This window comes from Barbus barbus, assembly GCF_936440315.1.
Source record: "Barbus barbus genome assembly, chromosome: 50".
Classification (NCBI taxonomy): domain Eukaryota; kingdom Metazoa; phylum Chordata; class Actinopteri; order Cypriniformes; family Cyprinidae; genus Barbus; species Barbus barbus.
In genome coordinates this window covers 15,670,004-15,696,083 of record NC_136728.1, presented here as the reverse complement: position 1 = coordinate 15,696,083, position 26,080 = coordinate 15,670,004, and the positions used below count along the sequence as shown (strand labels likewise).

Below are 26,080 nucleotides of genomic sequence, written 5' to 3'. Positions count from 1 at the left end.
TTATTCTATGTGTTCTATTCTTGATTTTTGGGCATAAATTAAAAAAAAATTAAAAAGTAACGTTAAGCCGTTTTCCGTCGGTAGGGAAATAACTAGCGGTAGCTACACGGTAAAAAAAACAAATCACTACAAACCAATGTGTTCATAATTAAGAATGTATTAAAATAAGACGCACCAGTTTGCAATATCAATGGCTGAAAGGGAATAACACCGGAAGCCAGTCCAATAAAATTTACAAATGTTCGGTGGATAAACTTAAAATTATAATCCATATTTGTGGGGTTATTAAAACATTTTTTGATAACAATGACCTTGTAAAGGTACACTAAAATGTAAAGGAATTTTTAAACAATAGCTTATCGAAAAATAGTTTGTGATTGGTCATCATTCAAACCCATGGAGCTAAACCTGTTTTCAGCAGCTACTGAACATGCCTGAGTGCTTAGTCAACTTCAGGCCTCTATAATGTGACAAATTTTCCCATTTATTCACTAAGAACTGAGAGTGTTTAGTTTTTATGTCCTAAATGAGAGTCTTAGCATTTTATAGCTATTAATTACAATCAGGGTCCATTATGAGATCACATCAAAGAAAGCCCTGATTTGACTCATTATGACGCATGATGTCCTGAACACTTTTGTATCGGATCTGCAGACTCCCTGTACAGTGATCACATCAGATTACAATGAACATCAGTCTTTTATTCACGGTTAGCCGTATCAAACGAGCGAAAACAAACAAATTCACTGTTCTTGCTGCATATTTGTTCTTTTTATGTGTGTTTAGATGTGTCTCTAGGGAGACCAACCTGGCGGGTACCATAAACCTTTTTATTTTAGTTTAGTTATTTTAAAGCCCATTAACTGGCATTTCCTCCTTTTGCTTCATTTAACATTATTGTCACTTTTGATGGATATCACCGTGCCACACAGTGCGTTTCTCACCTCTGCTGAGCATATTTGCTTGCCACATTTCCGATGGATCTAAAGATACGTTCTGCCTGCTTGTTACTCTCATTGTGTTTAGCTAGAGGGACCGGATGAAATTACAAGCCCAAGACAACACTCTTAAAAATAAAGTTTCTTTGTTGGCATTTGAGGCACGCTTTTAACATCCATGGAACCTCTCCATTCCACTAAAAATGCTTTATAGTAGAAAAATGTTCTTTATAGATTATTAAAATGTCCTTCACACTAAAAAAAAAAATGGTTATTTTGGGAAGTGTTCAATGAAAGGTTCTTTGAGGAACCAGAAATTGTTCAGAACATTTTATGGAAAATTGCATTTAATTGCATTAATAATAACTGTTATTTAGACAAAAAAAAGCATTTGGTTATGCTGATTTTAGCCTTCAGCATACAGACAAATAATTTAGACATTCATTTGTACCAAATTGGTCTGACTCCAATTTGATTAGGTTGGCATGATTAGGTTATAGTGTACACAGGGTCAAGAAAAGACGCTAGTATGAAACATAACATAATCAGCTGTATAATTTTGTTAGCGGTGAGAAATGGCAATTTAAATAAAGATTCTTAGTCTCTCCAGATTGTCTGTTTTTTGAGACAGAACAGTTCAGTGCACTCATGCAGGAGAACTGCAGCATGAATACCAATTTATTTATGCAATATGGGATAAATAACAAGCAATATAGACAGTTTAGACTTTTTTTGCTCTCGGATCATCTAGTCTTCACATTGACTATTTAAAAGTATAGTTGATTTCCCTGAAAATGATGCAAACCCCTGTGACTGTGAAGCAATAAAAACTGAAAATCAGATTTTTGGGGGCACAAAAATTCATAATTTATAAATATCTGTATGCACTTAAATATTTAATTTGCATGCTGTTTATATGGTATATTGAGACCTTTAATAGTGTTTTATGATATTAATTTTAATGTTAGAAAATTGGTAAACAAACATCTAAATTTACATTACAAATGTTTCCAAAATATTTAAATTTCTTTTGTTAATATATATTATTTATTGTTCATTTTGATTTCATTTTAATGCCACCAAAATGGTATTATTATTATTATGTAATATGAGATGGTTTTTAACAAACATTTAAAAAATATATTTTTAATTTAAATATATTTTATAAATATTGAAATATTTTTCGTTGTTAAAAGATATTTCTCGTCAATTTTTATTTAATATTGTTACCAAAATGGTATAATTTTAGTTTTTAAACAACATTTAAATATTTGACATTTAAATATATATTTTTCTATTTTCTAAATATTTAATTTTATTTTAAATTTCAGTTGTTCATTTTATTATTTTTATTAAAAAATTATTTAGTTTATTTTTAATGTCAGAAAATTGGCAAATTATGTCTTTTTCCCATATGCTCTCAGCAGAGAAAAAACAAGAATTGTTTAAAGAATTAGGAGATTTCTTTTTTTAATCCAAAAATGAATAATCACCAATGAAGCCCTTAAAAAAAAACAGTTGAATACAAAATGTGTTTTTAACATTTGTTCTATTGACATGTCAGGCATCAAATGTAACTTTTGTATCTTGCAATCGGCTTGATGACAGGTTTTGATGCCGATAATGAGGGACATTTTTTGAACATACATGGCCGTACACTTTCTTCTGTTAGGTGCACGATGAGGAGCAGGAAATCTCCAGCATGTCAGGTCACACTAGCACAGAGTCAGAGCTCCTCTCACACACTCCAGCAATAACAAGCTAAAGCCTGCTGACTTTTAGTGCTTTTAGAGCAATCTCCACTGATGCTGCCATCAAAGGAAATGGGACACATCACAAAATATAAATGATTAGGTCTGTTATAAGGCAGGATGAGGCTTAAGATCAGGAGGGCTGGGTGAATGTACCATCCCATTGTCAGAGGAGAAAAACAGCACAGGAACACAGGTGACGTCTGTAAGAACACGGTGGGAGACATTACCTCAAAGCTCCATTTCACTCTGCTGTGCATCTTTTCGGAAGATACATAACACCGTATTAGCATTTCAATGGTAGATTGGTGACAATCCTTGTGCGGAAGCTATTTGAATAATGGAGTGGGATTAGGGATTTGAAATATGTATTGAAAACTGGATTTGTCCTCAGTGGATGCTCATGTTTTCTGGTGTGATTCAAGATACAAGCAGATGTGACTTTAAGGATAGCTGAGGGGACAATATTTCATGCACACTACAAGTTTCCTTCAGATTTAGCACTAAAAGATTGTTAAGAATGACTAAAGAGTCAAAGTGTTGAAGATTCACATGACAAGCTGAAAATTGATCTTTTACAATGTTTACCTGTCCTTAAACATTCAATAAATCAATTCAAATAAAAAGGCACCGGAAAGATTATTTGCAGTTACAGTTTCCAGGCATATATTAAAAGCTCAAAGTTTCATTTCTAATGGACAAAACTGAGCCAAAATAGGTCAGCGGATCACAGAAACAGATTATATTTAATAAAAAAATCAAAATAAATAATTTATATAAAATCTGTGAAATAATATATATATATATATATTTTTTTTTTTTTTAATGACTATTATATTATATTTTACATAATATATATTTACAATTTTTTATATTTTATATAATTATTATAGCTTATATATTTTCAAAATACAGTGATATATTTTGTGATTGATAAAATGTTAATATTATATGTTATATATATATAGAGTTACATATATTTTAAAAATACACAAATATATGTATATATATACTGTATATAAATGTATTATAAGGTTTCAAAAAACAAATATGTTTTATGAGTGATATACCAATGATAAGTTTCAAATCACTGAGATTTTAAATGTTTTTGTAAAAAGTTTCTTTTGCATTTGTTGTGTCCTTGTTAAATAAAAGTAGGCTATTAATTTCTTTGAAATCCTAAACGTTGGTTTTCCGTGACGTGCGCAGTAATGAACTGCACTGACACATTTCAGAACGCAAGGATGCATGAAATTAGACTTGATGCTTATCATGCAGTTTAACAGTTTACAATGCTACCGTAGTATGACAGGTACATTTTATTTTGTACGTTATGAACTGTAATGTACGGTGGCCGAGAGAGCTCAACGTGCTGCAAAAAGAAAAAAACACCTGCAAATTAAGAAAACAACTTCATCAATTTGACAACACAACCAAACAAAGAAACACGCTGCAAAAAAATTCTTTATTTGTTTGCGTTGTGAGCATTTGCAGCACCTGCAGCACTCTTGATTTGCTGGTGCTTTTTCTATTTGCATGTGTTTTCTGAAGTTGCAGCGCGTTGAGCTCTCTCGGCCACCGTAGTTAATGCTTTCTATAAAAATACAAAATTCAGAAACATGCAAAATGTAGAATAACATATCAAATACACACACTTAATAAAATAATGGAAGTACAAAAAAATTAAAAAATGCTTAGGATCAGCTAGAAGATCATTTGGTCTTATTAGTCAGAAATAAACAATATATGGCCGAGGGAAGTAGCCTATATGAAATTTCAAGCATTGTCACTGAATCAGGACAATGTACATGCATGACAAACAGCATGTGTCTTGTATTGGATTTTAATGAAAGCTTTATTGTGTTTTGTCAGACAGTAATTCTGAGCGAATACCCAAAGTGTGTCTGCCTCCTGTAAACATCGACATAACAGTCTTTACCAATGTGTTTGAAACTTCTGTGCTGTTTTAAATTAGCTTTCAAAGGGTAAAGGTCAAAGTTGCATTTCTAAAGGACAAGAATGAGCTCAGTGAGACAGTAAAAAAAATAAAATTAAATAAAAAAAACAGCAAAACATATATATATATATATATATATATATATATATATATATATATATATGTAAAAATATATTTGATGAAACTTCCTCAAGCCATCTACTGTATACACTTTTTTCTTCGTGCAAAATAATAAGTGTGCCTAATTTTGTCTAAAGAATTGAGTTTAAATGTAGCCTCAAGGGTAATTATCTGCACTCCACACATTGAACGCTGATAGAAGACATGAAGTATATTAGCAAAAACCATTGACATGTGCAAATTACACTTGATTCATCGGTTATTTACTACCTTAGTAATAAAAGAGCATAACATTAGCAATTTCAAAACATTATAGTGTCACACTGCAATTATGGGTTATTTGGAAAGATAGGGCATAATAGCAGACACTCTCTCTAACACGTTTATCCTGTGATGTGCTAGTTCAACATACACTAGGAAACCGCTGCGAACCTCATAAACTTCTGATTTATGGCACACTATTGTTCCTACGATGCTTTCAAGATGTCCTATTTTTTTACAGCTTTGTTTTTTTAATGTCCCTCACTGAAAAAATCATGTTTTTTTCCTTTCACAGACAATAAGTGGCAGTTTCTTTTGGCTCTGTGGACTTTGAGAAATTAAACTACCCTAAAACACAATCTCACTAGTTTATTTCATTTGTCTGCTGACAATGTCCAACACACAAATGCAAAACAAAAAGCAATGATTTCCATAACACATTAAATTAGCAATTCATCGTCTGATGGAAATGACTTTTTTGCTGGAATAAAATGGACAAGATTTTTGGGTAACACTTTATAATAACTGCACGCTATGAATCATTAGGTAAACATTAGTAAATAGTTAGTTCATCCTTTATAAAGCATTGTCCCAACATTAATAGTCATTAGTAAGCAGTTTTTAAATACAGCTATAATGATTTTAGCAAATGGCTGCAATATAACAAAGAGTGAAAAATGTAAGGGGCTCTGAATACTTTCCGTACCCACTGTATATATACTATTGTTATTATTATTACTTATAAGTGGTCTTTGTCTGCTTTAAGTAAAGTAACGTGGCAAGATTTGAGACTTATTATACATTATAACTATGAGAAATATAATCCATTGTAACTTAAACAGATGGATCGTGTTCATCGTGTGTTATAAATCATCATACTCTTAAAAGCTATAACCACAAATAAGTAACTATTATAATACATTAAAGAATATTCTTGAAATGATGTAACATATTATAAAGTTATTTATGATGCATTATACATTCATTATAATGCCTTAATACCTTTATGATATATTATAAATATGGGCTTCATAGAAAGTGTTACCATAAATACTATATACTTATTGTTCATGTTAATATAGTTAATGTTAAAAACTGAAACCTTATTGTAAAGTGTTATAAAGTTTTATATGTTGTTCTGTGTGTGTGTGTTTCACAGAGTTGATGGTTTGGATTAACCCTTTAATTTACGTATCCCTTAAAGCCAAACAGCTAAAGGGTTACTGTGATGCATGTGCTCTCTGGGCACTGTTTTCCTGATGCCACCGGGGTGGCGTATGCACTGATGGGTTGGGCCCGTCATCGCTGCTTGCAGCTATATATATTTTCTTTTTTTATTGCAGCATTGCTTTATGCATGTCATATTTTAAATGACACTTTTTTATAGTTTAGGATTGAAAACGTTTACAGATAGACAATCAAAATCAATATTCTCAAAATCAACCCCATAAAAGTTGTGAAGAAACATTTAAATACTGATTTAGCCATTTTGTGAATTCAGATCTTTAGTTTTATCCATGTGTCCTCAGATTATGGTATTATAGGTATCATTAAAGAATGTGGAAGTGTGACACTCTCTCTCACACACACACACACACATCAAAGAGCTGCTCTCACCCTCCCTCAGCATTGAGCTGATGACAGAGACTCACTGCTGAAAGCAAATAAATGTCTTCAATGATATCAGCACTGCATCGCACTGTATAAGACCCTTTCATATCTGTGCTCTACAGTCTGTATATCTACAAAAAAATAAAAAAATCTGATGGTGTTTGATGCATGTTGCATAACATTTGAGCTGCACTTCAATAATCAGACAGCAAAATGGCAGACATATTTCTGTATAGTAAGTGTCTTTGATGAGAAAACATCTGCTTTAAAGCAGAAATGTCAACATTTTGCAAGGCTCATTGAACATTATGATTCAACAAGCCTTGTAAAAGTGAATCCTGTGATCATCTTATTTTTAGCAGTGTTTTTTCATATTGCTCGCAAAGCAGTCACTACAATAAAAAGCAGGTCATGACTGTTTAAAGATGGGGATCTATCCATCCATCCATCCATCCGGTAAAAAGCTTGGAATTAATGAACATTTGTTTTGTTTTTGGAAGATGTCTCTTATGCTTAGGTTATTAGAACCAACATCCGTTTATCTAATTTGAGTCTTTATTATTCACTACATTCTGACAATTAGCAATCAGGTTCCTTTTCTTACTTATGTTTTTCAGCTATTTCATTGATTTGTACTTTTTTTGTCCTTGGACCATCATTTTAGGCATTTCTCTAGACTCCATTCAGGTCATGGTGCCACTAGTAGGCCTAATGAGACAGAGCCGAACTGAAAAACTAGTGACCAATTCTGAGCTTAACCAGTCTGATGAAACCTGCAAACCTGATTTAAGACGCAGTTATGGAAGTAAATCGCTTCCATTATAATCAGCACTCTGCAAGCGACGGATTGTAATGGGAGGTTATTTCGTGCCGATTTAAAACCTTGTTTAGTCAGCATAGTAGCTACTGACAGTTTTTAGCATATTGATGATTACCATTTGTATGAGTACAGTTTTAGTCCAAATACCATGGTTAAACTGGTTAGTCAGTGTAACAACTAGTAACCTTGTTGTTTTTTATCTGTAGTAAAACAATGGTTCATTTTCGTAAGGGACATACTTGCTTAGCTGACTAAACTGAAACGTACAGCTAGTTATGCAATTGAAAGCCTCGTACTCGCACTCTATTTTACTATGACTTTACTGCCACCTGTCGCCTTCAAAACAAAATGCAGTGTACTGACCTGCAAACTTGGGAGTTTTTAACTAGTCATGTTGTTTCTCTTCACTCAGCAAACAATGGATTTTCGTAATTACCCATTTTGAAGACTCCCTGATAAATCAGGCCGAAACAGAAACTGAATCACCCAGTTGACAGACAAGAGCAGACAGTAGATAATCAATAAACAATATTGATGCCCCTAACAGACCAGGGGGCTGTTTCTTAAATCAAGTTTACCAAATAAATCAGGTTTATTTCAGTTAGTCTGACTTATCACCAGTTGATTTGGTTCAAAATAAGTCAGACTAACTGAAACATGCCTTATTTGGTCAACTTGTTTTCTGAAACAGGCCCCCAGACTCGAGTAGGTAAGGCCAGATCAAAAGCATGATTGATTCTCATTCAGAAATACGCACGATTCACAGACAGAACACTTTCCTTCTTGCTGGCACAGATAACGTTTTATTACAAAAAGAAAAAAAGTCGATGCATGATCATTGTAGCATTACCAGGAATATGTTGCATTCCCATCACTCTTCAGGTAGAAAGGTTGACTTGTTTGGAGAGGATAACAGTTATAAAAGTTGGGCTGTACTGAACACAGGCCCGTAGGTAAGAATCACTCTTACTAGCTACATGCAAATGGAGACCCATCTGTCCATTCACTCCAGATTTGAATTTCATCAAGGGGGTGGGGGGTTGGGGGGCGTGCGTCTAAGTAACATACCATCTCTTTGAGAATAAATTAAGTTAAAAACTATACCAAAAAGGGTTTCTTTTGTCCAAATCTTACTTGTGTTGAAAGGATACAAGAAACATTTACAAATAACACCGGTGGCAAAATAAATCATTTCTGAATATCTCAAATCAGTCTCTCCTAACAATAAGCTTAAAAATAAAACAGACCGACATAAGTTGCCAATTTAAGATTTCTGTGGTAGCTGTTGCTTTTACTTGGAAATTAAATAGCAGATTTGTGTGCAAGAGAAAAATCCTATCAAAAAGACAGCTTATGTTTTGGTCACACATTAACGTTCCAATCGGTATATTTCGGTTTCATCAATCCTCTGTTTCTGTATACATTTGTCTTTTATAAAATATTTTTTATTCATACAATCATTTTTAACTATAGCAACATTACTATTCACTTTTAAGTGGCAAGATGTCAGACAGATCACCTCATAAGAACAATAGTATATAAACGAATGCAAAAAAAAAAATCATTAGAGTATGTTTCTCTTCATAACAGTTCAAATTTTCTGTACAACTGTCTACTATGAATATTGCTGGTCCTGATCTGGTGGCGTCAGTGCAGTGCTGGAGTAAGAGACAGCAGCAGCGGTGGTGGTGGTGGTTTCTGGGGGGCTCCAGTCTGGCACTGGCCTCTCCGGGTGGTCCTGGAGGAGGGGTGTGCGCGTGGCAGGAGCTGACTGACAGTGCTAATCTCATCATGCTGGACCGTTCACTGCTGCCTCAGGGTTGGCCGTGCGCTGCTCTGATCTGGTTAGGAAAAGGAGAGGGGCTTGATGTCAAAGGGTGGACATGGTGCTGGGAGATATGGCAAAATAAAATCATGATATTTTTTCATTCCAGCTGATATCAATAATTATCACGATAAATGTCAAATCTTTATTACTTTCAAGTTTAAAGACAGATTTGTGCTCCAAAGTGAGACCATTAATTTTCCTTAAAATAAATATCTAAATAGAAAAAATAATTTCTTAGTTTCTGCATGTTCTGAGTGATATTGTTTAAAATCAAGAAACAGGTTTGGGTTGCTATTAAATAATATTAATAATTTCACTTTTTTGTCTCTTAGAAAGGCACATTTGATAGTAGCTTGAGTTAGGATGCAGAGGTCAAATTTTGTTCATTATCAAAATCAGTAACATCTAAAAATTGTAGCAACCTCAGTTTTATATGGTTACATTTATTTGGTCTCCCATAGTAGCATACATTTAAATCATGATAAACAGTTAAAACCACACATATAGCACCTTGATACTATGGTCAAAATACAACTATATGATTATTAGGTAGCCTATTTGTATGAAAAACAGTAGTCTAAAAACATTCAGTATAAATGCACACATGCTATAGCTTAATCTCACATACATACTATAATTATATACAATTACTCCTGAAATAAAATTCAATGTGAATATCCCACATTTCCGCCACAATACCATGGTGCAGTGAGAGTTACTACAGTAAATCCGTGGTAAATGGCAATGTGTAGACTGAAAAGCCTTCTGACTGTCTCGTTGCACAGTGTTTCTCCTGCATGGCTTTAAACTAGTTTAAATCACAGAGTCATGCGTGTTCATCGCTGAATGCAAGCGCTTCACACCGGATCTCACAGTGCTGTTTAGTGCTCGCGTGACCGAGTACACGCATCTGCTCTAGTGAGCTTGCGTGGCAGTTTGAACTGATCCGAGCGCATAAACGGTCAATGTGGTGCCATTCAAATGAGTCGCGCTGTTTCGTTTAGCTTTTGGCGCATAAACATTATATTGAACATTTATCGAACTCTTCATATCGTTTTATCGAGGAAAATTATATCGCGATAATTATCGTTTTCGAATTAATCGCCCAGCCCTAGGTGGAAGCAACACTAAACTAGAGGAAATGGGGAAAAAGTGGAGGGCACAGAACTCACTTGGCTTCGTCCATAGCAGCCGCAGCCGCATCCTCAAGAGGACCATTTAGAGCTTTGCAAGTGGCTTTTGCTTTCTCTTCTAAGTGCCTTAGACTGAGGGGGGAAAAAAAATGACAAATGTTGGTTAAATGAGTTTAAAAATTTTATTTTGCGGGAAAAATCATTTCCCTATATACAAAAGAAATAGCAACATTTCACATTACAGCAGTGATAAATTTTCAATATTCAGATCATGTGTATGATATCTGAAATTAATTTATTATAAACAAAATGTGTAATATATAATTTAAATATTTAAACCATGAATATATTCATTGATCAATAAGACATCTAGTAGATTCAGGCAACAACACAAGAGGGAGCTAGTACTAGGGCCCTATGAAGTCAGTTTTATTTTTTCCCAAATTGCATTTTTTTTTTCGGTTTTAATTTTTCTGGATTCCTTTCCCCCCCCCCCATGTTTTTTTTTTTTTTAAATGACATCTGATTAATTGAAATTATTAAGCTTAGACCACTGAACTTCAGTTTATTAAAGATTTAACAATTACATTAAGGCCCTATGAATTTTCCCCCCTCAAATTCAGTTTTGCCAAATTCTGTGTTTTCCATTGATTTTCTGGATTCCATTTTAATGGTTTCATTAAATTGTAATATCAAAAGCATCTCTAATTAATTGATTGAATTAAAAAAAATAAAAAAAAATAAAATAAATTATATATATATATATATATATATATATATATATATATATATATATATATATATATATATATATATATATATATATATATATATATATAAATTTTTTTTTTTTTATATATATATATATATATATATATATATATAAAAAAAAAAAAAAAAATTATATATATATATATATATATATATAATTTTATTATTTATAAAATTTTTCTTTTTTACATTTTTCTGGTAAATAAAATGTTTTCTTCTGGTAAATATTCCTTTAAACTAAAAATAAACGTTTTTTTAAATTTTATTAGTGGTAGTAATACCATCATTGCATTTAGTAATATTTTTATCTGTCACCGTTTCTTATTTTGACGGGTTGCTGTGAAGCCCTTTTAGTTTCCGTTTGTACATGATAGTTTTTCTCAAAAGAAAATGTAAAAATCTCATGAAGTGACTCTCAGAGCAGTTCTGTAGATTGTGTTCATGTAATCATATTGAGGCGACAGAGCTTGAAAACACCGCGAGCGTCACACGTGCTCAGTAAACAAACTTGTAGTAGACGAAACCGCACATCTGCGCCATTCATTGACAGACACACGCAGAACATGCAGGATTCATATTTAAATAGTATTTTTGCAGCTTACTATTCACAAATACTAGTCCATATTGTGATTTGATTTAAGTGTACTGATTGACTTGATTTATCCATCAAAAATTTGACTGGACTCCACAATTCCACCCGCGTTTTCTGAATCGCGAAAAAATCCCAAATATCTCCTGATATATAATTTAGAACAAAAAACAAAAAAAACAAACTGCACATTTTTGATTAACAAAATTTAGCTTCTGTATATTTAAATCAAATTAATTATATTTCATTTACAAAAAAAAAAAAAAAAAAAAAAAAAAGTTTATCAATTTTGGTTAACAATAACAACTCTGGTCCCTAGACTAAAAGCAAACGATTCATTTTATTAATACTTTCATAACTTCATAAATAAATACTTACCCTGGTTTCTGACAGTTGCTTGGAGGACAACTGCTTTTCTCCACTTCCCCACTCTCTGCAAACAACTTTGCAGATGCGTCTTCAGAGGTAGATTGTTTCTCTTCCTCACTACAGGACAATCAGAGAGAGCAGCGTTTTAAAGAGCTTTCATTGCCGCTCTTTTAAAGAATTAAACCCCCTTTTTAAATCCCTGGACAAACATGCAGAATGGAACGAACCACATTAAAAGCAACGGGGCAAAACGAAAATGTTCTGAAATGGGGTTTGGCGGACAAGTAAGATGTGAGCATGACGTACAGAGACGGGAAGTGATTATGAACCACACAACAGCTGGTTTAGACGATGAACTTTTAGTATGTGAGTGTGAAATGGTATAAAACCAAAGCTAGCAATTTTACAAAATGATCGCATGCCAGCCAACTTTACCTTTAGGGTGGCATCAGCACAAACAGTCATTGAATTAATTATAACCTCCTCTAAAGTCTCATGCCAGGAAGATCATGGTGGATTTCTGGACTAGGGAAGGTCTACAGAGATGCATCCTCCTTTATCAGACTGATTTACACAAATTAAAGTTGATGCACGGCCCAGATTTTAAAGGGCCAGCTCGTACTCATCAATTTAGCCCTGCAAAGGAGCCATGGGGCCAAACCGCAGCAGAGGATGAGAAGGGAATCCATAAATCTTCACCTGCGGTGTTGGAAAGACTGGGAAACATATGGGCTTGAAACTTTGGGATCAGAATGAACTACATCTAAGGATGCAAGGGGCATTTCATGCCATTAACAACCAGTACATCTGATTAACATGCAAATGGTGATGGATACATTACTGTTTAAAGAAAACAAACAAACGAACGAAAAAACAAAACATGGTTCCAAATCAAAACGCAGCGGCCGACATGGGAAAAACCAAACAAAACAAGACACGCCCCCTGATTGGCTGTACATACCGATACGATTTCAACACTCTGAAGCCACACGCACGCCAAAGAGAGAGAGGAAGCTCATGTTGTAAGAGTTGCAGTTCAAGAAGGACAGATTGTTCTTTTTTTGCGTTCTCAAACAGACAAAACAGATGTTACAAAGCTCTGCATCTTAACAGCCCCCGTTTAAAAGAGACACGGTGGGCGGTCCAGGGCCTGGTTGGCTCTAGGTGCAGGAGGAGGAGGATACGTGACAAGGAAAGATCAGGTCTACATGCAGAGTGAAGTGAAGCTTGTGTCTCAAAAGGGGAGAAGAGGAAGTGACGCGAGGCACTTGTGTGTGAAACCTGCAGGACTCACCTCTTGAAAACAGCAGTTTCAGTTTTGGCGTCTACAGTAAGGCTGACCGTCTCCTTCATAGAGCCGTTGGTCACCGTTTCTGTGATGCGGTCACTGACGGGCTCTTCCTCAGGGTCCGAGCCGTCCCCTACCTTCCCTCTAGGGGAAGTCGGGGTGGTCTCATTGGGAAGCCACTGATCTGTGTCTAAACAATTAGATTGTTTTATTCTAACCACTGTGGGTTGACACATGGACAAGAGGAATGGTAAAAGAGTCTATTCTTACTTTCTTGCTGCATGGGCGCGTTGACTCCCAGAGGGTCCACTGTTTCTATGCTGGTCTCCATGGCTACCGGGGAATTGCTCCTCAAAGGATCCTTGGGGCTAAATAAAAGAGAAAAATTAACATCTAATGAATTTTCCACATTTACTTGTTCAGTGCTGCATTTTGTACATCAGTAATGCAGGTTGCTGGCCCTTTCTATAAATCAATAAACATGTATGACTGCATTTATGCATTACAAAAAAAATTATGTAAAGTTGGCATATTTTAAAAATCTGTTTAATGGCAACTTTTTACCAAGTACTATGAATGAAGGCAAGCATTGCAGATACCAATACTGATATCAAAACATCTATTAAACAGATTTTTCTTTTAAGAGACAATATAGCCAATTAAAATTACAGTAAAATTTGTGCCATTATTTTTAACATTTAATAGACCTAAAAATAAATAAATGCCACATTTAGCTGTGCCTTTTATAGTTGATAATTATTTTCAATAATTACAGAAACAGGTTTTGACAGCCCCTATATATATATATATATATATATATATAAAAAAATCAGTGCATTTTAAACATGCGTTCACATGTCATGTGAATGTACCTGACAGGTGTGAAGCTGGAGAAGTTGGCCCAACCCGATTCTGCAGCTGCGTTTGGAGAGTTCCAGCCTGCAGGTTCAGGCGCTGCAGCCGGTAAGGTGGACACAGGTGCGCTGGGAGCCGTGGAGCTGCCTGTGTCCATAGGTACGTCATCAAAATTTGCCGTCCACACTGGTCCTGAACCAAAGCATGATACAAAACAAGGACATGTGAACCTTGACCTTCAGATGAAGACTAAACGGTGATAGACACAGCTGATCATTTCTATTCTCACCATCCCCAGAGTCCACTTCCATTCTGTCATCAGAGGTGGCATTGGCAGAATCGAACGTGTCTCGCTTCCCATCCTCCTCCTCAGAGTCCGTACTCTCCTCACTATCTGTACTTCCTGAGCTCCTGTGTAGGAAGAAAGCCATGGAGAATTAACACACCAGCATAATGAAAAATGCTTTAAAAGTGCGTTCCAAGGATTACAATACCTGGTACGTCTCTGAGCTTCCGGAGCGAAAGTGACGTCCTTCTCATCCCAGATATCTTCCTCATCTGATCCGGCGTCTTCGAACTGCTGGATCTTCTCCTTACAGCACGCCTCAAAGAGTGCCATGTTTGCCTATGAGCATAGCAGGAACAAACTATGAAAACATACCATGAGCTTTTCAATAAATTCAACTAATAATACACATTCATTTGAGCAAATATCTGACATACTTACACTTTCATTTGTATTCAAGGAAAAATTGATGTCTGATATTCTATCAAAAGGAATACTGCAAGATTAAAAAAAAAAAAAAAAACAGATTTTAGTATGGTTAAGCCCTTAAGACAAGCAGCAACCATCACCCACAGCATTACTTACTGTCACCATGTACACCAAACCAGTCTATTAAAAACATGGATATAATCAGAACGGAGACATTTAAGTGATCAGATGTAATCTACACTGTATGATCCATGATTTAACACACACAACCCCCCAAAACAAGCTTTGTGAGTTTATTGAAAAGCAACAATCAACCAAAGCCCCCACTTATAACGCTAAACCTTCCCCAACTGATTTGATACCAACAGAAAAGGCGGCAAATCTGAAAAGCATCATGCATGATGGGTACTTACTCCCCGACATCCTCCTGATCGGCAAACTCTTCGTCATTGAAGCCAAACTGCTCAATAAAATTGGACGTCATTTGTTGCATCTGATAATCAGAAAAGGCCTGGCAAACCCAGGACCAATGATAATGATATAGTCTTGACACTACAAAGAAGCTTCATTTTAAAACAGCCGACAGCATTTAAGCGTCTTGCATCAAAAAGCGCTCAAAAGGACTAAAACAATTATAAATAGTTTAAACAAGTAGAATTATTCATTTTTTACATTTAGCAGTACCATTAACATTAGCATTCAGATATTACAATTAATAGCAGCTTTTGTGAGCTCATCCAGGCACAGACTTACTTGCTGTAGGGAGGAGTCCTGATGAAACCCACTGTCTTTGAAATCTACCTCATCATCACTGGATGAGTGTATGTGGTGCGTGTTAACCTGAGAACGTTTGGGAGCAGAAAAAAAAAAAGAAAAAAAAAAAGAAAAAATTAGTTTTGATGTCAATTACAATTTTATGAGCATTGTAAAACAAAAGCAATAGTTTCACAAGGCAGTAAATAAATCAGCACACTTACTAAGTCTACAGTGTTTTTCTTGTTTATATCTGCTAGCTGTTCTGATGTAAACGCTTCCCATCGTTCCCTATCCTCCTCTGGAAGCTCTGAAAGTGAGCAAATGTAAGTGGAAATGGCTTTGAAAACAGTCTGAAAAATGTTTTATATGCGCTTAAACGAACCTGAGATGAGCTGCTGAATTTGTGGCCCATTGGGGCCCTTGTCGCTGTTGTGGACTATAGAGTTTGCTATTCTGGTCAGGTGACCCATGTAACCTCTCCGCCGCCCACCCTCAGCCCTAAGGAAAGAGAGACGGAGGATTTAGTAAAGACCTCTCCAGACAAAACCCACAGTGTCACAGATGTGTAAACTAGATGGTTCCTCTTCTTCACATGCAAGTGATCAGATTTACGAGTTACTCACTGCTCCTTCTCATTTGATCCCCAGGCATCAAGAATTCTTTGTATTAACTGGCACTTCTGAAAGAGCTGCAGGTCAGAATGGAGAAGAACACATTAAACTTTGATGTGTGAAGCAAACAGCTTATGTTTCAAAAAGCGAGTGAGACGAAAGGATGATAAACTTGCATGTTTGATAAGGATGTTTTCTCTTATGGGCTCTTGGTCGTTTTCTCTGTTGATTTCAGGAGATTCACTTTGGGTTGAAGGCATCGCTAAGATCATCGCCGTACAGATTTCTACTTGCGTGTGTAGGAAATTATTCCATAAGTATTTGAAGTACATGTCCTTTAGACAAAAGAGAAATGATTTATTTTAGAACATTTATGCCATTCAAGCACAAATTACATTATACAAACATTTTTCTGTCCTAAATATTTTGACAATAGCGGTCGGTGTTCCAAAAAGTAATGAGTTTATCAAGTTTCAATGTGACTAATTGCAAAATGTCTATGCATTTAGGATAAAGCAAAGCTAAGGATTGCATTACCATTCAAAATTTGTGTCAATTTGTGAGATATTAAACTAATAGTTTTATTCAGCAAAGCAGCATTAAATTGATTGAAAAAAAAAAAAAAAAAAAAAAAAAAAAAAGTAAAATAACTTGTTACAAAAAATTATGTTTCAAATAAATGAACAGAATAGAAGAATATCAGAACCCTGAATTTTTTTTTATAATAAATCAAAATATTAAGCAGCACAACTTTTTCAACATTGATTAAAAGAAAAATCATGTGACACTGAAGACTGGAGTTATGGCCACTGGAAATTCAGCTTTGCCATCACAAGAATGAATTACACTTTAAAATTTAATTTAAGAGTTAGTTTAAATTGTAATATTTCAATTTTTTTTTCTTCATCAAATGCAACCTTGGTGAGCATGAGACACTTTTTAAAAAAAGGAAAAAAAAAAAAAACTGACCTCAAACAGTGGTGTGTTTAAGAACAAGGTTAACAACTAGCTTTTCTCATTACAAATAGACATCACAGAACTCTAATTGTCTCTCAATCACTCACTAGTATGACTCCCAATGTGTTGAGGGCAATGAGCTCCTGGTTGATGATATGCGTGTTGGTCTGTAGAAGGCTGGTCACTAGTCGCACCACATTTAGACGAGTATTTCCTACTGGTGGATCCAACACTCCCCATGTGGTATTCAAAACAGTTTTCTAATAAAATAAAAATGAAACCGCAAAGATGAGTCTGGATGTTGATTTAACTTAAACTCTACTCTAAAAACAACTAAATGGCATATAACAACTATAATCTACTATTAAAAAAAATATCGATTCAACATATACGGCTGTGTGGGCAAGACAAGCTGCTCTTTAAAAGGACAAGATTCTGCCAGGTTATATTTGTACAGGCACAAAGTGTTGTTGTTGTCCAAAGCTTAATGTAATTAGGAATTTGGAGATTATGGTCCAAGTTAGGTCAGCTGATATAAAGTTAAGCCAACACAATGTTTTCACCTTTGGGGGCTCGAGCAAAAGCTGGTGAAAATCTTTCAGCCTAGGTCTGACAGCATCTAGAATACTCTGATTGACAGAGAATGAAGGATGGTTCATTCCAGGGGGGCAAATCTCCAGATGACCTTCAAACCTGAAAGGAAAAACCAAGGATGATATTCAGATACGAACAAGAACCCAAGACAGCCAGAAAAAAATAAAAATAAAATAATAATAATAATAATAATAATAATAGAATGCACTTACGCTGGTCTCCGTGTCTCAAAGAGGGTTAGAAGTATCTGGATCACACTGACTATGGCAGAATCATTCTTCTCTTTGTCAAAGATGTTTGACAGCAACTGCTCTACTGTCTCTTGTCTAAAAAGGAAGACAAACAGTCCATTCAGTACTACAGCATTAGCGTGCCTGAAGCTAGAGCTCAACTTTAATCCCTCCAAAAATGCCACCTTCCAGAAAGTCACTAGAAAGAATTGTATTGACAAGGACAAACTCACTTCTCCAGTGTGGCCAGCAGAGGGTCAGGCTCCGAGCAGCCCTGCACCTGGAACATTTGATCTCTGCTCAGCCGAATGATCTCACAGAGCGACTGGGACGCGTTTGAGTGTCTCTGTGTGGAGGGAACAAGCATTTACTGTTACGTAGCTAGCAAGCAGGGATGGGTCATCAGAACTCAACAATAAGGCCCGGTCAGACATGTAGTTCAGTTTTTTTTTTTTTTTTTATACTTTCGATCCCAACACTTTCACTAGTTTTATCACAAAAATTAAACATTCAAAAATTTATTATATTTTCAAATTCACTATAATTCTTCAATGCAAAGAAAAATATGCTTCAATGGCTTGTTTTGCACATTTTCTCCCTCCAACTTTGAAAACTACATTTAAATAAAATAAAATAAAAAAATTAAGTTGCTTCTTATTACATTGCTTCTTAGCACTTCACTTACATCCTCATCTTGTGATGGCTGTACCATGTCAACCAGCCGCTGTATAACTTTCTCTTCATTTAGCCACTGCAAGAGAGGAGATGAAGAGGAAACTGTGAGGTGGTATTACGATGAGTGTGAGTGGATTAAATGACTAATCAGTGTTGAGTTTCCTGCTGTATTCAAATGAAAAACATCCATATCTAAAACTATAAATCGTGCATGCAGAAAGCCAAACCACTTTTTACCCAACAAAACAGAGACGCAACATCATGAAAACCCACATTTAATACATCTTGTCTAAGCTGCTGTGGTTCAATGCAGGTGAGCATCCTAAGCAGGAGGTCCATAATAGCCGAGGTCCCTATGTGTTTGATCATCAGATCCACAAAGTCTTCCCTCTTCCTGAGGAACTCCACGATCTAGATGCAAGACAGGAGGTTTAGTTCACTTTTACGCATCCATATGAACACGAAACAGTTTGTCTGAAGACGTACCTGCTCTGGTTTCCTCCCAATGAGGATGCTCAGGACCTTGCTGAAAAAACTGGCTAGCAGCGGATTGAGGGGAGGCTCGTTCTGTAGAAAGCTGTAGAGTTTCATCAGTAAACTTTCATCTTCACCCAGCCTGTCATTGATCTGGCTAACATCTGAGGTCAGGAGTTCACAGGATATATTGGGATACCTTTACATAAAAAAAAGGAACAGTCATGGTTTTTTTTTTAGAACAAATGTTTTTGTTGAGAAAGCATTAAACATGTTATTCTTACTTGTATTTGATCTTCTCCTCCACATCTTCATTGGGCTCCTGAGTGATGTAGCCCACAAGATCCTCCATGCACTGTGGCCTCACCAGGAAGTCCACGAGCTTGTGGTTCTGAGCCTTGCACTCCTGTAAGACGTCCTCTTCATCCATCACCTCTGTCAGCGTAACATCTTCCTTCTCCAGGAGCGTGTCAATGTGGGACGTCGTGTGAAGATCAAACTTCCAAAACATGGTGCTGCTGAGGAATAAATAAATGGGAGGGGGAGGTTTTTAGATGCATGAAGTGAAAATGAAATTAGGATTGCTCATCTATGAGTTTTGGGTGAGTTTTGCATTATCATTATGACTGAAGATGCTACAAATAAAATGTGACTATGAAAAAGCTTACCCGAGTGAAGCAGAGACCAGAGGGTAAAATCTCTGATTAAAAATAAAATAATGCTTGTGCTCTTTGGGACTTCTGGCCCATTACAGGCACCACAAGCGGTAGAAACTGGACAGACCCTTAAATAAAGGACACATGCAGCGGAAATGTCCTCTGCCACAACAAAAACGCTCAACACACACCTGCAAAAGAGAGCAGGCAGGAAAAAGAGGGTTATACTTAACATTAGGCATTTGTAAAGAACAGTCAAATATATCTCAAAGATTAGTCAGTTCTAGGGCTGAGCGATTAATTGCATTTGCGATAATATCGCGATATGAAAAAAAATATATTTTTCAACCGCAGAGGCTGCGATTACACTCTGTCACGTGACACGCGAGAGCAAAGAGGTGTGTTTGACTTGAAGATTGATCGGTGTATGACATCAAAGTACGGCGAGAGAAAGCATAAGGAGACGTCCGCTCTCTTATAGCTCTCGCAGTATTTGATGAGACACAGCGATCGGTCTTATTGCGCTGCTTCAAGTCAAACACATCTAAGCAGTCTTCAGAGGAAGCATCAAGTTGGCACGCTATGTTGCAACTAAGTCCACAGTTTGCGGTCTTACATATCATGAAGAATTGACGCGCTACATATAAATTATATCCTTTGTTGTATTTTCCTGTCAAAATAACGGAGTTGCTTTGGAATTCTTCAGCTTTTAAGAACTGCCGGGTTTTCCGGTAGTGGGCGGGACTAATGTGCAAACGGCAATCTCATTGGCTGGCAATCACCTATTATCCTCCCTGTTTTGATTTCAGCGAATCAATTCGAGGGAACGCAGACAACCTGATTAATATTCATGCACCCAGCAGCTCAATAATCCTTAGTGCATTTTATATTGTTCTTATTAGTTGTAGAATTTGTAGTAGTTTCATCTTATCAGTATTATTTGTAGGTTTTTCCCCCTTTTTTTATAGAAACACTAAATGACAAACAATAACCAGACCTAAGTTCAGTCAACATGACAAATATGCATTCATACATGGTTATTCTAATTACTAAAGTTCTATCATCATTTAATGCTAAATTGTCATAATATCATATAATGTTTGACTGACTGATGCCAAGTGAGAGAGGTGTCTCTCACATTGTCCCACAAAAACATTAAAATAGTGTAGATTAGTGTATAATGTTTTATAATAATAATTCATTATATTTAGTGACCATTACATTCATTTACTTATGTCATTTCGTATTGTCCAAAACGACTTACAAATAAGAAAAACTAACTAAAACTAAAAGTTACAACTCTATAAATATTATGTAAGAAAATAAAGAAATTAAATAAAATTGACATGCATACAACAACATTTCAATAATAAACATATAAATGAAAAAACTAAAATAAAAAGCGATTTAACATTTAATATCGGGGGCATCCAAGTTATTTGACATATTTGAACATTTATAAAAACAACAACAATAGTTACCTTCCCTGGTAATTAGTTTCTTTGATAATGATGTAACTCAGTTACTGTTTGTGAGAAGTAACTAGTAATATAACTAATTACTGTGCCCAAAACTGCATACTATACAATAATTTATTACTTGTCTTTATTGAATAATATAGAATATAAAAATCTTTAAGAAATAATCACATATTAAATCGCAATATTGGTATTTATGGAAAAAAAAAAAAAAAAATTGATTGCAATTAGATTATTTTCCAAAATCGTTCAGCCCTACTCAGTTCTATAAACAGAGACCTACCTGATTCTGATGATTACTCTCTCAAATGGTCATTACTAGTCACGGCATTAAAAACAAATACATATTACAAAACACATGCAGCTAACAATAACAAGAATCCTTTTCCAGTATGCCAGGATCTCAAAGACATCTAAACAAACAACTTTCAAATGTTGAATCTATTCTAATTCTATGAATAGAGCCTGATTTAATACAGAAACAACGCACTAGCTTACGGTGAAAAAACAAACGGTAGTTTTGTTTGTGGGAAAAACCTAACAAGTTCCTTGTTGTGACGTTGACAACCTAGCAACACAACAAATACAGATGCACTCTCACCAGACTAACTCCTCTGATCGGTCGGTAACCATTATTAACTCAATCCACACATGATTGTGGTTTTGAGTTAGGAGTTGTGGTTTCATTTTCTTTTTGTTTGTTCTTCTTACGAGGAAAGTGTGCATAATTTCTAACATAAGAGACTTGGGTATCAGGTTAAATCCAAATGTCTATTTGACTGCTCTGGCATCAAATTGTTATAACTGGATACATCAAAACGCAGCTATGCATTATTAAGGGTAGCCAAGAGACTAATTTTCCAGTCTAAAAGGTGGATGGATGCACACCACTGAGGTGAAAGGTTACCAAGCTGGCAAGCAGCCATCTCAACTTTCATGAATGGCTAAGAGGAAGGAAAGCTTATTAATAGACTAAGGGGGTTGGGCTAGGCTCACCCAAAAGAGCTTTGACATCGGCCTACTTCCATTCTCCAGCAAACATGCTTTCCGCCAATTTAAGGTATTTTAAAAACATTGACAAACAACCCAAAATTCTTCCTAAAAGAGCTCTTGCTGTAAAAGTTCTGGTGCAACCAATGTCAGGTTTAAAATAAGCATTAAAACTTTAAACTGCACAATGACATGAGTTAGAAATAGATACAATGTTGATCTTTCAATTGAAAAGTCTGTGGATAAATTACCACTTCAATCACTTCTTTAAATCAGAATGAACATCCAATGAACTATAGACATAAGAATTTATGGGGGATGGCGGGTCATACTCATAGGCTATGAACTGTCATTTTTAATTAATGGTAATATTGAAACTAGGTATATAATACTTCGCACAAAAATGGGGGTCAAGGATCAGTATTTAACATTAAATTGATCAAAAGTGACAGTAAAGAATGTTAATAAAAATAATGTTACACAAACATACGCATAAATATACACAACTCAAATTTACTTTGAACTCAAAACATATTTCACAGTATTGCAGTTTTTTTTTTACTGAATTATTGATCAAATAAAATGCAGCTTTGTGAGCATAAGAGGATTCTTAGAAAACTATTTTTTAAATCTTACTGACTGTGCATGTCTACATAAATTCCAGAAAAAAAGTCTAGCATGCATTACTTTTTCATCTTTAAAGTCAGGACATTTCACTTGCTCTGAAAACTGACTGGTGCAAAACGCTCAATTTAATGTTCAATGTTAACATAACTTGGTTGACAAGTACATCTTGACACTTGCACCGAATGTCAACCATTTATAACGCCTGGCTTGCACCACAACTAAACTGTGATTTACTGGTTTCTTTCTTCCTCGCATAGCTTTTCCAGATATTTACACTCAGGCCAAGTCTTTCCTGGTTCACTTTGGTAACTTTATCAAGTGTAAAAGGTCGAAGGACAACACACTACACTAGATCACCTGTACCATTCTGCTTGAGTAACTCTGAGCTGAAGAAAATCCTCGTGACTCCCTCTCAGGGCCTATAAAAAAAAAGAAAAAAAAAAAAAAAAAAAGTGTTGCCAAACCTCTCCAGCATCCCAGAGGCCACAACAACACCGCCACCACCACCACAAGTCCTCCAGTTGCACTCAGAATCAAGTCTGCAAAGATGATCTGCCTGAGTGGACCATAAAAATGTGCTGCCATGTCAAACCAACTACTAGACTGTTTAAGATTGAGCGATCTGCTCACACTAACAATCTTCTAGGAGCTTTCACATGCAATCACACAAGACTAGAAATAAACAGTTGTAAGATTTTAGTGGCGTTTCTATGGAGGGGCCAAAATAAAGGCAAATACACAGATCTGTGATCAGTACATACTGTAAACAACTGTTTTCCAAATTTATACTGAAATTACATTTTATATTAGAAACACCATCGCATCTTATACCCAAATCAAACCTAAACTTCGATGATCCGTATAAGACACATTAATAACTTTTTTTTTTTTAATGACAGCAGCCCTGGTTTTAAAATATAATCTTAAAAACTGAATTAGGCTGCGTCTCAATCCCCAGTGAACTACCTACCTAGACAGCATTTTGAAGCACCAAAAGAGCGTTTGAACATTTCAATACAACCTTCATATGCACTTACATTGGTCAAAACCGTTGTCTATGTCGACAACTCACTAGGTTTTGCCTTTGTGTCTCACTTTCTGAAGTTTTTCGGCATGTCGGGCCCCGGCATTAGCCGACACTGAGCTTCCGCCGGAACATTAACGTTACAGATTTAAATCTTTCTTAGAGTCTGGGTTGGTTTAAATACGTAGCAGTCCCGCTATATGTGAGAAGAATTCAGTTAAATGAGAGAAAAGGCTGGAAATGTATGCTGTTCTGACTCGGCAAAAGAGAAGTGGTAACTGGCTAACGCTATGCTAACAGAGACACACACAACACAAATACGCACCGATTAAGAAAGCGGAATCCTTCCAAAGCCCGGCATGAAGACTGGCAAAGCTTTGGATAAAACGGTCACCGGAATAAAAAAGAAAAATGGGGCGAGGTATGATATAATGAGGTGTTTATAACAGATTGTGACAGGCGCGAAAAGAGAGACCATCAGAGTTCACTTTTCAAGATGGCGGCGTTATCAACTTCAACAGCCCCAACCCCCACCTGAGGTAGAGGAGCTGTCAATCAAACTCCACTGCTGCGCGCTGATTGGCTACAGTGGGTGTCAATTATAGCTGGTAGTGTTTGTTAATCTCGGACTGTGTGGGGTAAATCTTTGATTTATAAACGCCACGAAAACAGAGATTATCTTTACAAACGTATGCTCTTCACCGGAATTAAAGAACTGGCATAATTACACATTTTAGAAGCAATATTTAAGTGAAATTGACCATTAGACACGCCCACAGCAGTTACGGCCAATAGAATTTAGTTGGATTTAAAATCCCTCGTCTGATTGGATCACGAGAATGTCAATCAAGTACCGATTTCAAAACTAAAAGTACGGCGATTTCAAAACGCACATATTGCTTTATCTTACCTTCTTTGTGAGAGCCTGTCCCTTAAACGGATTCCTTAAATGTCAACATATCCAAAACATAAAGACAACGCGGTTATAGTTCCTTCACAATGTTGCACAAAGCAGCCCGTTCACAGTGTCGCTTCCAGAATGGCCTTAACCGGCTCGTTACTTGCAACGCCCTAGCAACAATAAGACGTCACCATGATTGACATTCCAGTGGTCCAATCAGCTTCAAGTGCACATATTACTGAATGGAGCATCCAGTTCGCCTCAAGAAAGGCTTTATTTCAACATGAAATCGATTACATAAAACAAGAGTTCAGTTCACACCTAGTTATATAAATAGCCTAAGTGTGTTTAAAGACTATATATGTATATATGTGGATAGTAATTAATTCATTTTAAATGAAAGGCATTATTTCAAATGGCAATTATAAACATAAGTTGAAAATTAGCCAGTTTGGCTAAATCTTTTGCATTTTATTTATTTATTTATTGAACTATCACTTTAGGAGAACCTGGTCTATCTTTCTAGCTGTTTTATGTGTTTAAGTGTGTGGATTTCTTGATAAAATATGGGTCAAGAGGTCCAGGGCGCATCTCTGTGCTCTTTAGCCGGGCCGGTAGTGCAGACAGGCAATTACGGGTTTAGTGTAGCATGCCAAATAGGATCTGACGTGTGACCCTTATGTTAAATGTGATGCATAAATCTACAGCGTCAGGCTGTGGAACGGATCTGTTACAGCTGATGACGGCTGCATTTCAGACATGCCAGATCTATTATGTTCTATAAGCATAACAAAATCTGCCGTGGATTCATCGTATAGAGCAAAAGCAGCCGGATTTAATTTTTCTCATATGGGTCAAATTAACCCTATGATTCCACTGTGTTTCTGATTACAGACTGCCATGTGGGTTTCTATGACAAAAAACATGATTTTACTGAAGCAATTTTGCTCTGTAAAAAAAAAAAAAAAATGTGCATATGATTGTCTAACAAAACCCTGCCTCTACTAATCAAAGATCATGTCATGAAAAGTGAGTAAACTAAATGTTGTGGGCTTCTGGGGCCGTGTGAACCATGCTTCTCATGCCATCTTTCATCAGAAG

General features: G+C 35.7%; 1 protein-coding gene across 19 annotated transcripts; it reads right to left on the bottom strand.

Annotated features, from left to right (window-relative positions):
* Nucleotides 1-8,236: 8,236 nt before the first annotated feature.
* Nucleotides 8,237-25,160, bottom strand: LOC306868387 (serine/threonine-protein phosphatase 6 regulatory subunit 3-like). 19 transcript variants are annotated; one of them, XM_079414506.1, is made up of 26 exons: nucleotides 24,404-24,594; nucleotides 23,519-23,610; nucleotides 19,972-20,150; nucleotides 19,588-19,821; nucleotides 19,316-19,502; nucleotides 19,103-19,240; nucleotides 18,840-18,905; nucleotides 18,388-18,500; nucleotides 18,137-18,250; nucleotides 17,894-18,023; nucleotides 17,438-17,590; nucleotides 16,550-16,708; nucleotides 16,386-16,450; nucleotides 16,145-16,260; nucleotides 15,984-16,069; nucleotides 15,760-15,846; nucleotides 15,420-15,517; nucleotides 15,019-15,073; nucleotides 14,786-14,916; nucleotides 14,581-14,702; nucleotides 14,309-14,483; nucleotides 13,707-13,804; nucleotides 13,443-13,626; nucleotides 12,158-12,265; nucleotides 10,459-10,551; nucleotides 8,237-9,299 (listed from the first exon to the last, which is right to left on the bottom strand). In XM_079414506.1, exons 4-26 carry the CDS (start codon nucleotides 19,812-19,814, stop codon nucleotides 9,248-9,250), a joined length of 2,757 nt encoding a protein of 918 aa, XP_079270632.1. In that variant the 5' UTR covers nucleotides 19,815-19,821; nucleotides 19,972-20,150; nucleotides 23,519-23,610; nucleotides 24,404-24,594; the 3' UTR covers nucleotides 8,237-9,247. The 19 variants fall into 19 exon arrangements, with proteins under 19 accessions (XP_079270632.1, XP_079270634.1, XP_079270631.1 ...); XM_079414508.1 differs by having other exon boundaries at nucleotides 19,588-19,818; nucleotides 24,404-24,576; XM_079414505.1 differs by lacking the exons at nucleotides 23,519-23,610; nucleotides 24,404-24,594 and adding an exon at nucleotides 24,989-25,160.
* Nucleotides 25,161-26,080: the final 920 nt, after the last annotated feature.

Excerpts from the sequence above, each read along its gene's own strand:
- LOC306868387 (XM_079414505.1), bottom strand. The coding sequence starts at position 19,814 with ATGTTTTGGAAGTTTGATCTTCACACGACGTCCCACATTGACACGCTC. Across the intron at positions 18,501-18,839 it reads AGCCATCACAAGATGAGGAT|AGACACTCAAACGCGTCCCA; the intron begins GTAAGTGAAGTG and ends CCCTCCACACAG. Across the intron at positions 14,484-14,580 it reads GGAAGTGGACTCTGGGGATG|GACCAGTGTGGACGGCAAAT; the intron begins GTGAGAATAGAA and ends GCTTTGGTTCAG.